We start from the raw sequence: 14,166 nt of genomic DNA on the forward strand, positions 1-14,166 counted from the left end.
CTGTAAATAGATCAAGGTCTGATTTTTGATCTCTAGGCGTGTCCTTCAGTCAGGACCGATGGAGTACCATGCTCTGGTCCCGGAGTCTGCCCTTTGTACTCCCTTGGGGGCTCTCTGCTCTGCTCCCACGGTTGCTCTGCCGCACGCTTTTTGTGGTTTGCCTCGGTGTCTCAGGGTCAGTCTGGGCCAGTCCCGACACTGAGTCTCCAGTGTTGTCCCCCTTAGAGCCCGGGGCTATCAAGGGACGGCGTGTCTCATGGTGGGATCAGCCATATTGTCCACTCTGTCCATTGGCTGTTCAGAACGGGGATGTCGTCCTCCAGGACTGGTGGGTCAGGATGTGCTCCACTCTCTCTTAGTCCCGCTAAGTGCTCCCATTTGCTCTGATCAGACATGCCCCTCTCCCCTAGCTGCAGCTTCAGTGCCGTCCTCTCAAGTAGATTCTTCTGGGGGGAGGGGCTGTTGTCCACGTAGCTGGTATGGGAGCCGAGCCCTCAGGCCCCTCCACTGGCAGAAGCAATTTTCAAACAGAAGTTTATCTATGGAGGACTAACTTGTAGATTCCAGGTGGCTGCCATTTTTTAATGGGAGAATCTACATGTGATGGTGATTGCCATCTTGGGTAAAAGCAGCAAGACCATGTGCATCACAAATTAAACAGACCACACTGCCTCTTTTTACCTACACCTAAGGATATGATCAGTTAGACCCCTTTTGAAACCCTTGAGTGCAATCTCCTCTTCTCCAATTCAGACTCTTAACATTCTCAATACAGGACAAAAGCAAAGGAAAACTAGTAAGCTCAAGGAAACAGAAACCTAGTTTTTAAGGCCAAGCTAGGAAGACACCAAAGAAAGCCAGTCTCACAGATGCAAAGGAAATAGTTTTATTCTAGCAGGACCTTACGGAGGTCTGCCAGGAGGAGATACCAAATCTGAAAAACTGAAGGTTTTTAGAAGCCCTCGTCATCATCTTTCGGATGGAAAAGGCACCACTTAGGCAGGACTTACAAAATGTTCTATTTAGTACCACATGAAACAAAGACAGATAGAGCCCAAGCCAAAAGGGAGAGGAGAAGGAGAGAAGAAACAGTCTCCAGAGAAGATTCTCTCACTTCTGGGATTTGGTGAGACACCGATCAGAGGCAAAAAGACACAGAATTGCAAGGGATTCTGGCAATCACTTGTCTTCTTGCCTGAATAAGATTCTGATCCCATCCCATCACAGTGAAGAGCAACATTTTTTAGGGGGAGAGGGGGAGGAATCCAGGGCACCCCCTTTCTTTTGGCTAGGCTTGCCAGATACATTATTGAAATGAAGTTCCTCTCTTCAAAATAACAAACAAACAAAAACATACTCTCTGTCATTGAGTCAATACTGACTCATAGTGACACCACAGGAGAGGGTAGAACTGCCTTTAAGGGTTTCTAAGATCCTTTATGGATAATAAAGTGTTCAAGATTCTTTATGGGAGTAGAAAGCCCATTCTTATTCCTGAGGAGTTGCTGGTGGAGTTGAACTTCCAACCTTGTAGATCACAGACTAACTCACAACCACAATGTCCCCTGGGGTTCTTGTCTTAGCAAGAGAAATATTTATTTTTGGAAAACAGAGGCATCATAACTGAATTTTACTAGAAATGCCTCAGAGGAAGAAAACTTTACCCAGCCAGCAAGACTGGACTCAATATTTGTTTCCCAAAGCATGCACGATGAACTTTTCTAAGCCTCTTGTGTGAATGAGATTCTTAGGGACTTCCATTAGTTCAGCAAAGGGTACAGGGGAAGTGCCCCTAGGGTGAGAAGTTGTCATGGGCTCAGCACATGCTCTGTCCAAATCTCTACCTTTGCTCCCTTGCTGGGTCTCAGAGTCATTGAACCAAAAGGAACTAGTCAACTTTCAACTACTTCAGGAATTGAATATGATCAAGAACGATGACACTGAATGAAGAAATTCAAGCTGCACTGAAGGCATTAAGCATAAACAAGGCTCCAGCAATTGACCAAATACCAACTGAAATGTTTCAGCACGCTGATAAAGCACTGGGAGCACTCACTCACCTATGCCAAGAAATGTTGAAGATTTGAATTTTTCCCATTCCAAAGAAAAAGGACCTCGTGGAATGTGGAAATTATCAAAGAATATTATTAATATTGATATCACATGCAAGGAAAATTTTACTGAAGATCATTCAACAAAGGTTGCAGCAGTACACTGACAGGGGCCAGCGAGATTCCGAAGATGACATGGATATTGGATATCAGAGGATTTGGGACTGAAAGCAAAGAATACCATAAAAATGTTGACTTTTTTTAATTGACTATGCAAAGGCATTCTACTGTGAATCTTAGTTTTGAGAAGAATGGGAGGCACTTTATTGTGCTCATGTGGAACCTGCACATGGATCAAGAGGCAACCATTTAAACAAAGCAACAGAATACTCCATGGTTTAAAATCAGAAAAGGTGTATGTCAGGGTTTTATATGCTCCTCATACTTATTTAATCTGTATACTGAGCAAATAATCCAAGAAGGTGGACTATATTAAGAGGATGTGGCATCAGGATTGGAGGAAGGCTTATTAACATGACTGCCAAATATCATCTACCACTCCTCTATCAGTTTGTCGTACGTGGTGGCTTGTGTGTTGCTGTGATGCTGGAAGCTATGTCACTTGTATTTCAAATGCCACCGGGATCACCCAAAGTGAGCAGACTTCAGTAGAGCTTCTACACGAAGAACAGACTACAAAAAATGGGGGGGGATGCCCACTTCAAAGGAAGGAGCTGCTGAAAAACGTATGTTTAGCATGGAAACACTCATTGATATTAAAGACATCCATGGAAGCTAACATTGTCGGAGACAGCCTTAGGGGACGGGTCCCTGGGTTCAGAAAGCACTCAAACTGTGACTGAAGAGGAGCCGCCTTCTCAAAGTAGAGTTGACCACGGTGATGGAAATGGGCTAAAGCCTGTGGGAGTAGAACCTTCAGGATCTTCATTTACTGATGAGGCACAACTCCAGGTAAACAGAAACGTGTGAAAATATCCACTAATAATCAGAAATTTGAATATGGAGTAAGAATCTAGGAAAATGAAAAGTTATAAAAAATGAAGTGGTACACATCTAGATCAATACACTAGGTTTAGTGGCTGAAAGGGACTGGTATTGGTCATTTTGAATCAGAGAATCCTGGGGCTCACTGTGCCAGAAATGACGTAATTGAGAGGAATGGAGTTGCAGCCATTGTCAAAAGGACATCTGAGGTCACTCATGAAGTATAATGCTGTCTGTGATATCCAATCAATACAACTATCATTCAAATTTATGCACCAACCACAAAAGTTAGTGATGAACATATTGAAGAATTATATCATCTTCGGTCAAACAAATCGATCAAATATACAATCAAGATGTATTGATAATGATTGGCCATTGGAATACAAAATTCAAAACAAAGAAGCAGAAGAGCAGTTGCAAAATACGGTTTTGGTGATAGAAACAAAACTGGACATCACGTGATAGAATTTTACAAGACCAATTATCTGTTCATAGAAAATAACTTTTTCAGCAACACAATGACAATAAACACAATGAGCATCTCCAGATGGAATACTTGCAAATCAAATTGATTATATCTATGGGAAGACAAGATGGAGAAATTAAAAATCAGCAGCAAAAACCAGGCCAATGGCTGACTGTGAAACAGACCACCAACTGCTCATAGAGAAGGTATGGTTGAAGCTAAAGAGAATTAAAACAAGTTCATGAGAGCCAAAATACCACCTTGCGCCTACTCCACCTGACGGTAAGCACAGATTTGCCTCATTGCACACTAATGACAGCAGATCTGATGAGCTGTGTGAGGCCATCAAGAGCATCATTCACGAAGAAAGCAAATGTCCCTGAAAATACAGCAAAGAACGGACCAAAGGAGATGTCAGAAAAGACTCTGAAATTTGCTCTGATTTGTAGAGTAACTAATGCAAATGGAAGAAATTGTGATATACAAAAAACTGAATAGAAAATTTCAAAGGGCAGCTTGAGAAGACAAAGAAAATATCATACTGAACTGCACAAAGACCTAGAGTTAGAAAGCCAAAAGGAAAGAATACACTCAACATATCTTAAGCTAAAACAACTCAAGAAAACCTCCAGCCTCAAGTGGCAAAATTGAATAGTTCAGTGGACAAAATGATGAGCGATGCAGCAAGCATCAAAAGAATATAGAAAGAGTCTACTGAGTTACTTTACCAGAAAGATTTAGTAGCCGTTCCACTATTTCAGGAGGTACCATATGAGTAAGAGCCAATGATGCTCAAGGAAGAAGTACAAAGGGCACGGAATGCATTAGCCAAAAACAATGCTCCAGGAATTGATGGAACACCATTTGAAATGTTTCAACGAGATGAGGAAGCCCTGGAAGTACTCACTGGTCTGTGCCAAGAAGTCTAAGCTAGTCGAAGCCAGAAGACAGCTAGTTGGCCAACTGACTGGAAGAGCTCCATACTTGTACCCTTTCCAAAGAAAGGTGACCTCACAGAATGCACAAACTATAGAGCAAGGATGTTACTTTAAAGACTACGGGGCACCTGCCAAACCATGGTATTTTCAATGGCCTCATATGCATATGGTCGTTGAATAAGGAAGACAGAAGAATTAATGTGTTTGAATTGTGTTGCTGGTGAAGGATATTGAAAATACCAGGTACTGCTATAATGACAAACCAATCTGTCTTCGAAGTATGAACAGAGTGGTCCTTAGAGGTAAGGCTAACAAGACTTCATCTCACAGAGTTTGGACATGCTGTCAGGAGAGAACAGTCCCTGGTGAAGGGCATCATGCTTGGTAAAGTAGAGGGGCAACCAAAGAGAAGGTGGCCGTTGACCTTCTTAGATGGGTTGGCACAGTGAGGGCAACAATGGGCTCAAGCAGAAGAACAATTGTGAGGAAGGTTCAGGACTGTGCAGTGTTTTTTTCTGTTTTGCATAGGGTTTCTACGAGATAGAACCAACTCAGCACCTAACAGCAATAAAAGCCAAATAGCATGGACTACTCAAAGAACAAATGGGTTTTTCTTGGAGGAAGTGCACCCCAAAGGCTCCTTAGAAATGAAGACAAGATGTTGTCTCATGTACTTTGGACATGTCAGGAGAGAGCAGTCCCTGAAAAAGCACATTATACTTGGCAAAGTAGAAGGCCAGTAAAAAGACGAAGCACCTCAATGAGATAGATTGACATAGTGGTGCGACAATGGGCTCAAACGCAGCAGTTGTGAGAATGTTGCAGGACCGGGCAGTGCTTCTTTCTGTTATTCATGTTCTCATGATGAGCTGAAACCAACTTGATGGCACCTACTAACAACAGTGTTCCAGAGAAGTAGGTAACATGTAGTGTGCATTAACTCTTGGAGTAAACAATGTGCAAAATTGGAGTCATTCCAACTAGCTCGGCAAGGGTATACTCGAATCCTTGGCACAAAATACAAATCCCAGCAGTCTCAATAGAAAGAGGCATGCCAACATTGTGACTGTGCTTTTAAACATTTTTAGGATGAATATTGTTACATTAACACCCAGGTTCTTTTTCTCATTTTTTACTGTAGACGTTACCTGTTTGTTTCCATCACTGATATCATTATACTGCATTATCATTATGCTCGTCTTTGAATTTATTTGAGACTTGTTCATTTTTTGTTGACAGAACCTTTTGAAGATGCTCTCAAGAACCAGTCTATGGGGCCTGTGTTGAGCAAGGCTACCTCCTTAGAGTACATCACCCCCATCTCCCTCAGAGTCCCAGATGCCAAGAAGCTGGAAGAACTAAAGGCAGAGCCATGGTACCAAGGAGAGATGAGCAGAAAGGAGGCCGAGGGGCTGCTGAAGAAAGACGGAGACTTCCTGGTCAGGAGAAGCACTATGAGCTCTTGCACCTTTGTCCTTACGGGCATGCACAATGGCCAGGCCAAGCACCTGCTGCTAGTGGACCCTGAAGGAACGGTGAGCATGGTGGCGGGGAAGGGGGACTTTGGACTGGATGTTAGGGAACCTCTCAAAGTAAGCTAAGACTTAGCTTTTATATCTCCTCTTGCCAGTCACAACTTCTCTTCCTATATCTAAATATGCCTGCTGAAAGGATCCTTGTAAGACATATGTCTCATGTCCAGAGACATAAGAATTTCATGCTCTCAAACCAGAGAGGGACAATAGCAGATAAGAAGAAAGTCCCTGTTTCAGTAGTGACATTTGGAAGATAAAAGTCCTGGCTGAAAGTTTGATTTTCATGCCTTTTAAAGAAGATAAATAATCCATGTGAGACTTTTTCTTCCAAATGCACTCATCGTGGAAAAGGAATACAGGCACTTGGCTTTTTGATATGTATCACTAGAAGCATTAATCAATGAGGTTCGCACTTATAGAAGTAGAATGTGAGGAAGCAGAAAACCAATTGCCAATTAGCTTCTTTTCCAATTTAGAAATGGAAGAGGGCCTAATAATGATGAGGTTGTTTTTTTAGGTCAGTATATTTTTGTCCAAATAATTCTATGGGATTGACTTTTCCATCTTTCAATCAATAAATATATTTGATTTCACAATGACACAGTCTTAAAAGTTGCTGTACTTAATAACTGTGACTGGATTAACTTAACCATCAAGCAAATTCCAGGATTTTGAACACTTTTTCAATAAAAATAAAGAAGCAGGATGGAGTTACTTAAGTGAGACTTACAAACACATTTTCTTACCAATAGGTAGGAATGAAGCCATAGTCTTCAAATGAACTTGAATACAATTTAACTGTGTGTGGTAAGAAGAAAGGAGTCCAGTGGCTTAATGGTTAAACATTGGACTGCAGTCCTCAAGGTCAGCAGTTCAAAACCACCAGCCTGCTCCATGGGAGAAATACAGGGCTTTTTACTCCCATAAACAGTTACAGTCTCAGATACCTGCAGGGGAAGTTCCACCCTGTCCTACAGGGTTGCTATGAGCCAGCATTAACTCGATGACAGTTAGTGAGTTTGAGTGGTGAGGAAATGGAGTAGGATGGGGAGCATTGAATATATTACTTTAGGTTTTTATATTGCGTTACCTGCACACCTCAACTCTTGAAACACTCTAGACATCTGTATTTTCTTTTTTTTTTTTTTTTTACATCTGTATTTTCACAGGTCTTGTTTTCTCCACTTTGGAAAAACACTTTCCCATTAATATAATACATATTCTTCTAATCCACTTTATTAGATTTTTACATCTACGTGTTTGTGTTAGACTATCTATCTAGAGAATCAAGACCAGTTATACTCATCTATGCATGAGAAATAAATTTATATCAAGAGGTTATTTTCAATCAAGAAGGCAGCCTAGTTCAACCCAAGTGTGGAGGGTCTGATATTAGACAGAACCCTCCTCAGACTTACATAGCTGCAGGCTGATGGCACAGAAAGGCGAAGGTGGATGCAGGGAGATCGCAGGACAGTAGGCTTGTGAATTCAAGGTTGATGGATGGCTGGTCAACAGCTCCAGGGGTTGGGCAGCCCACATGGGACCACTCATGGAAGCAGTCAGAGTCCCAGTGAGAAAGAAAGTGAAAAGAAAGTGTGTGTGGGGGGGGGGCCCTCTTATAAAAAAACCACAACCCCAAGGAGGTATCATCAGACTGTGACCTGACCTGATTGATAGATTGGACTCCACCCCTACACTTTCACACAGGTGCAAGTTAACATAAAATTTAACTGCCACAGACAACCCTTGCCAATTTAACACTTGTACACAACCCTTTAGCCTTATGCAATCTCTAAAGAAAGACAATAATAAAATATTTGCAGTTAATGGGACACAACAAAAAAATGTACAGTTGAAAATGCACTAACTCATTTAAATCCTATATTCCATAAGTGAGTAAAACAAAAATATTTTATAACTAATGATTGCAGTTTTGTGAACATCTATACCTGAATCCTATAATTCTATCAATATCTTCCCTGACCCATCAAAGTTTGAAGCCAGTCACTTCATGGCTTTACCATCCCACATTTTGAGTATCCAGTTTCTAAACTGCCCATTTCTATCAACCCAGTGTGCTGAGGAGACAAGTATGTTCTTGGATGTGAAGCATCTTCATTCCATTAGAACCTATGTGTCTACATTCATAAGCAAAGTCAAATTTAAAACTATCTATCCAGCCAGCCAGCAAGCAATGTGCACCAGTTAACAGGGTGCACCTTCTTTAGATAGTCAGATTCTGGTTAACTAAGTCCCAGCCATTCCAAGCTAGGTCAATGGATTCCATCGCAAGCTAGGGAGTCTCCCATGACTCCCCCACTTCAAATCACTGGCTAGGTTGTGCCATAGCTTCAAGTTTTTGTGAAACTCCTTCAATTTCAGACCAGTCAACCTGTTTTTGTCTCTCCTCAAATCCCTGTGAGCCAGGTCCATCTACAAGTGTCAGCAGCTATACTCAACCTATCTCTCTATTGCTGCACATCCCCCACTTCTACTCACCAAGTGAATCCAGGTGGTCACCCAATGAGCATCCCAAGCTCCCCACAATCCTAAAGGAAGGTGTTGATGGGCACAGACTTTTTTGACCTAGCTGCAACCACAGGCAAACTGCTTCATCAAAATTTTAAAAAGTCAAAAATAACCTTTTTTTACCCCTTCAGGTCTCCCAACAATTCTAGTTACAAGTCTTTTCAAATGCAAATGTCCTGATGCTCAAGGCACAGGGTGGAGTTTAACCTTATAAAAAAAAAAAACTTTTCTTGGCAGGCAATTCCTAATGCCTCTTTTTAGTAAAAGAAATCATAAAAGCTGAAGGTGAGCATGCATACAAGCTCTCTCTAATCATAATTTCCAATCAATATAAACCCAGGACAGCAAGATCCTAGACATAATTTTTTTAAACACTAGTTCAACGTTCTCTTAGACTATCTCATTCATATGTGTTTGTCTCTGGACTCCTGGCCAAGGGGAATTCAGTAGGCCTTCTAGCAACGATCTTGTCCAAGATCGTTCTTATCTTTACTTATCTTTAAGGCTTGTCCAAGCCTTCGGGAAGTCTGATAAACAACCCGCCACCTAAATTGTAATGTAAAATCGATTATATTCCTATTAAGTTCACTGCAAAGATAAACCAAATCCAGGACAGAGAAAAGGAAAGGGAGTTTAGTCTGCAGTTCCCAGGCGAGATTCACGCAGTCATGGAATCCCGCTGCCCAAGAAGGAGAGAGCAGAGGAAGAAGGAGATGGGAGTCCTGAACTCCCTGACAACTCCACGGGCCCCAGTCGGAGGGTGGGGGTGGGGGGTGGACCAGAGAAGTCACGCTTATCTGTGGTGCAGAGCAAGTTTTAAGATGATCAGGGAGCCAGGGTAAACAGTAAATGTAGAAACCGCAGGAGGGCAAATGGGGAGGAAAGGGAAGGAGTTACAGCTGCGGGGCAAGGCAGATGGCTCATTGATCTGCGGCCCTTTGGAATTATCCGTCTGGGTCCATAGGAGCAGACAGACTTCTCCTAATGTCCTCTGACCGGTACCTGACCCAACACTTCCTTTGTGCCATTTCAGGTAGAAACAACAAATGATAGCTCTTACGAATCAAAAGTTTCACTTCCCCAGCCCAACAAATGATAGCTCTTAAGAATCAAAAGTTTCACTTCCCCAGCCCTTTCCTGAAACCAGCTGAGTAAACTGTGGCCATATCTGACCTCCTCTGCCATCTCAAAGGAGATAGAAAATCCAACTCCACCTGAGTGCAGAGGTTAGACAAGCCTCCACTCTCCATACTCATGATTTGTTTCTCTAGAACCCCACACCCATGGTACCAAATTGTGTTAAGTTAGGTTGTCTAGAAACAAAACCAATGATGGTCATATATATAAAAAAGAGCTTTATCTTAACAATAATTTTATATCAAGAAGGCCTAGTCCAACTTAAGTCCATGGATCCAACACTAGCCAGAGCCCTTTTCAAACTCAAGTAGTTGCAAGCTGATGACACAGAAAGATGAAGCAGGATGCAAAGAGATCACAGGCTAGGAAGTGCAGGGTCTTGTGGATCCAAGGTTGGTGGAAAGACAGCAGAATCCACAGCTCCCAGGGCCAGGTGGCCATAATGAGACCACCCCTGGTGGCAGACACACAGACTCAGGGAGGAAGAAGGCAAAGGGCCGGGGGAAAGAAGTTACCAGTGTTTCTCTTTAAAAAAGGCCACACCCACACATACCATCAGGCTGTGACCTGTTTAATAGATTAGACTCCATCCCCATATTTTCACACAGTTGACATAAAATCTAACTGTCACCCTCTCCAAATACAAAAATGCATATTTTGTGTTTATGAGTTTTCAAATTTTGCAAACACAACATTGTTTGATAATTCCCATTTCGATCTTTTGCCTTTTTCACTCATACAAATCTTGAGATTGATTAATTGCCTTCGGAATATTGTGTTGTGGGCTCAAGTAAATGACAGCCACTATAATGTCTTGATAATTTAGGAGGGTCTTTATTTGGTTATAATCTAAAAGCGATTCTTTGCAGTCCCAAGTCTACATTTCGGTTCATCTTTAAAGGCAAAAAACTCATTTATCCTTTGTCTAAGACTTAAGCAAGCAGAAAACAAAATTAATGTTATTAATCTTTAGGGTTTGGGAGCATTAGAGGGTACAACATTGATTATAACATTCCGGTAACTTCAAGAAGAGCAAGCATGCATTACATTCCTTATCATAAAAGAAACAATACCAAAATTGACTATAACATCCTAGTTACCATAACAAGATTAACTACACCACTCAGATTACATCATCAAAAGGAACAACATTAAAACAAGTGATATATTGAAGAATAGTTGAAACTGATGGTAGTGTTGAAAACCTGGGTACCAAGTGTACATTCTAAAATCAGTCATTAGTGGGATTTCCCGAAATGCAAGGGGGAAGGAGACAGGTCATTCAGTAACTTTAAAAAAATGGAGCTTCTTTTGCTTGTCTGCCTCGGCGTGATAGCCTAGGTTTCCATCTTGCCCACATTTCAGGTGTCACTTTCTGAACTTAGTAATGATAGACACCAAACCCACTATAAACTCTCAGATATATTTTTCTCCATACTTGAAAAAAATTCTAGATGAGGAACGGAATTTTTTTTAAGTTTCAAATTGTGAACTAGAAATCCAATAACTTTTAACCCTCCCAATATAGTAAGCCAATTCCTCTTTTACCATTAGCAAATTATTAATCTTTTTCTGCCACATTGTGATATCCCTTCTATTATAAACTGAGTTTCCTTGCACCACAGGCCTGTTTATGGGTTCTTGATTAACTTTTTTTTTTGCTATGACTATTTGTTACATAAGTAAAATACTGTTTTAAGCACTATATCATTGAAATGATCTTATATAGGATGATGTAAATCCTTCCTTTTTCATTCTCCTTTTCTAAATTAATTTAGAAATTAATTAAATAAAACTTAATCTTTTAAAAATTTTAAAAACTGTTTCAAAATTTTATTCTTTCATGAATTGTAGGATCAGCTTGCCAAGTTATAAAAAATGTTGGGCTTTTGAGTGAGTGTGAATTGAGTTTTTAGATTATTTGGTAATAAATGACATTTTAATCATTTTATTGGGGGATCATACAATTCTTATTACAATCCATCCATCCATGTGTCAAGCACATTTGTACATTTGTTGCCATCATCGTTCTCAAAACATTTTCTTTCTACTAGAGCCCTTAGTATCAGCTCCTCCTTTTTTCCCTCTCCCTCCCTCACGAACCCTTGATAATTTATAAATTATTATTTTTTCATGTCTTACACGATGTCACCCTTCGCCCACTTTTCTGTTGTCAGTCCCCCAGGGAGAGGTTATATGTAGATTATTGTGATGGGTTCCTGCTTCCTCCCCCACCTTCCCCTTACCCTCCTGGTATCTCTACTCTCATTATTGGTCCTGAGGGGTTTATCTGTCCTGGATTCTCTGTGTTTCCAGTTCCTATCTGTAACACTGTACATCATCTGGTCTAGCTGGATTTGTAAGGTAGAATTGGGATCATGATAATTGGGAGGAGGAAGCATAGACTCAGTGCTCTACTGCACCCTGACTCACTTGTCTCCTCCTTGAGACCCTTCTGTAAGGGAATGTCCAGTTGCCTACAGATGGACTTTGGTTCTCCACTCTGCACGCCTCCTCATTCACAATAATATGATTTTTTGTTCTTTGATGCCTGATACCTGATCCTATCAACAAATGACATTTCTAAGTAAGTCATTGTAAAGGTTAAACTGAGGCATGAGGAGACAAATTAACTATAAGGTAAACTGAGACACAAGGACATAACTGACAGGAAAAGGGAGAGCAGAAACAGAAATAGCTTTATTAGGGGGGAAGCTCCCAGATGAGGTTCCATGACCTAGGCCAACAGGTCACAGAAATCATTCTGAGCAGCCGGGGTTGTGGGTTTTTAAAGGGATGGTGAGGACTGGATGGCAATTATGGCAATTAGCATATGGGGTCTGGCCACTCCGAGAATTGCTTGTCTCACTGGTTATCTTATCTGGTGCCATCTGCTGCTGACTTCCAAGGATGTGCAGGGAAGTGGTGCCCCTTCAGCTCAACCCAATAATTCCAGCCTTTTTAGTGATAAAGGGGCATTGAACTCCGATCTGACTATTTCCTGCTGGTAATGGGTGATGGGAGGAGGGCTATGGGCTGGAATGGTTTAGACCAGCATTGGCAGGTAGGGGGCTGTCAGGATATAACAAGAGCTGGTTAGCCATTAGATTGGATATGTCTTCGTTCATTCTTGAAGGAACTTAAAAGGACAAGGGGTTAAAAGTAACAGCAAGCAAATTATTACCAGGGGCATGACCCAGGACATAATGGGGTTTGGGAACCTGGAGGTGGTTGCTGCATTGCCCAGCTGTGACTTCTGATTTCTTTGGTCATGGTTTTTAACACCTTAACATTTTGTTCAGCCACTCCCAACTCATGAATATAGCAACAGCAATTTTCTCTTGGAAACCTGTACGTACCTTCCTTGTAAGCTGTTAACAGACCTAATGCATGACAGTTTTGAAGGGTTACCTGTGCCAGGGATGTAAGCTGTCATTGTAAGGAGGTGAGAGACTCTGAGGTGGAGTTCATGACTAGCTAGAGTTGTTTGTTAAAATTCTGTGTTTGGAGCATGCTGTGCCCCAATGCCCCGCGGAAATCTCTGCTGCTGCCAGGGAGGAGGCAAAACTAAGGCCCACCAGGACAGGTAGGAATACATTTCTACAGTCACAGGGAACAGAATTAGTTTTTAAATTTTACAGCCATTTGAATTCTGCTCATCTATACATGGAGAGTTGCAGCACTATGGCAACTGGGAGACAGGTGTGGTGTAGAGCTATTAACATAATAACAGCACTCTTGAGCTATGGCTGCAGGGAGGCTAGAGAGACCGAGATGGATTAGGATTGACATATGGGTGGGGAGTGAGCTAAGGTACTACATACAGTAACTGGAAAACAAGGTCCTGCTCTGGAAAAATTTGCACATTTAATTAAAGTTCCATTGCACTAAAAGAATTGTCCAGGGTTGGAGAAAACAGCTATATTATGTCTGCAAACTCCATGCAGAGAAAAGCCATCCACATTTTGATGTGTGAAGTAACAGACTAGCTGTAGCTGGACATTGGGTAGTGACTAGCTGCTCTGTTGCCTCCCCCTGTGACTGGGGAACTATCAGCTTGATGTCCTTCACATTTCCCACATTGTAATTCTTCTCTTACAATGAACACATTCACTTCTCCTTTCTCATCAACTTCTCGGCAGTTTTCGTAAACTTTCAAGTTTCTCTCATATTCTGGCACATTCAGACATTCTATAACAAGTTATCCAATTCTTTTTCTGACTACTTGCAACGTACTCTGACCTTCTGACACTTACCGTCTCCATCTAAACTTAAGCAATCACTGAATGAAGCTTGTATTAACTAAGTGTCAGCAAAGGGCTTATCAGGGTTTGGTAAACACAATGGTGGAGATTGAAAAAGCTTTTCCTGGAGCTTTTTAAAAGCCGCTTCAACCACCCACGGGGAGTTCAAAAGTCTGCTGGGAGCCGCCTTTGCTGCATCGTATAATGGGTTAGTTATCAGGGAAAAATTGGGGATCCAATGTCCAAAAAATACAC

General features: G+C 41.5%; 1 protein-coding gene across 1 annotated transcript in view; it reads left to right on the forward strand.

Annotated features, from left to right (window-relative positions):
• The window catches only part of SHC3 (SHC adaptor protein 3), a 249,246-nt gene that overhangs the window by 214,537 nt on the left and 20,543 nt on the right, over positions 1-14,166 (forward strand). The window contains exon 11 of the mRNA XM_004697582.2: positions 5,703-5,998. Within this exon, the coding sequence (XP_004697639.1) occupies positions 5,703-5,998 (296 nt within the window). The remainder of the gene's footprint in view (positions 1-5,702; positions 5,999-14,166) is intronic.

The sequence above is a fragment of the Echinops telfairi genome, unplaced genomic scaffold (assembly GCF_000313985.2).
Source record: "Echinops telfairi isolate 266 unplaced genomic scaffold, ASM31398v2 ScPeMD7_1;HRSCAF=3_0, whole genome shotgun sequence".
NCBI classification, from domain to species: Eukaryota; Metazoa; Chordata; class Mammalia; order Afrosoricida; family Tenrecidae; genus Echinops; species Echinops telfairi.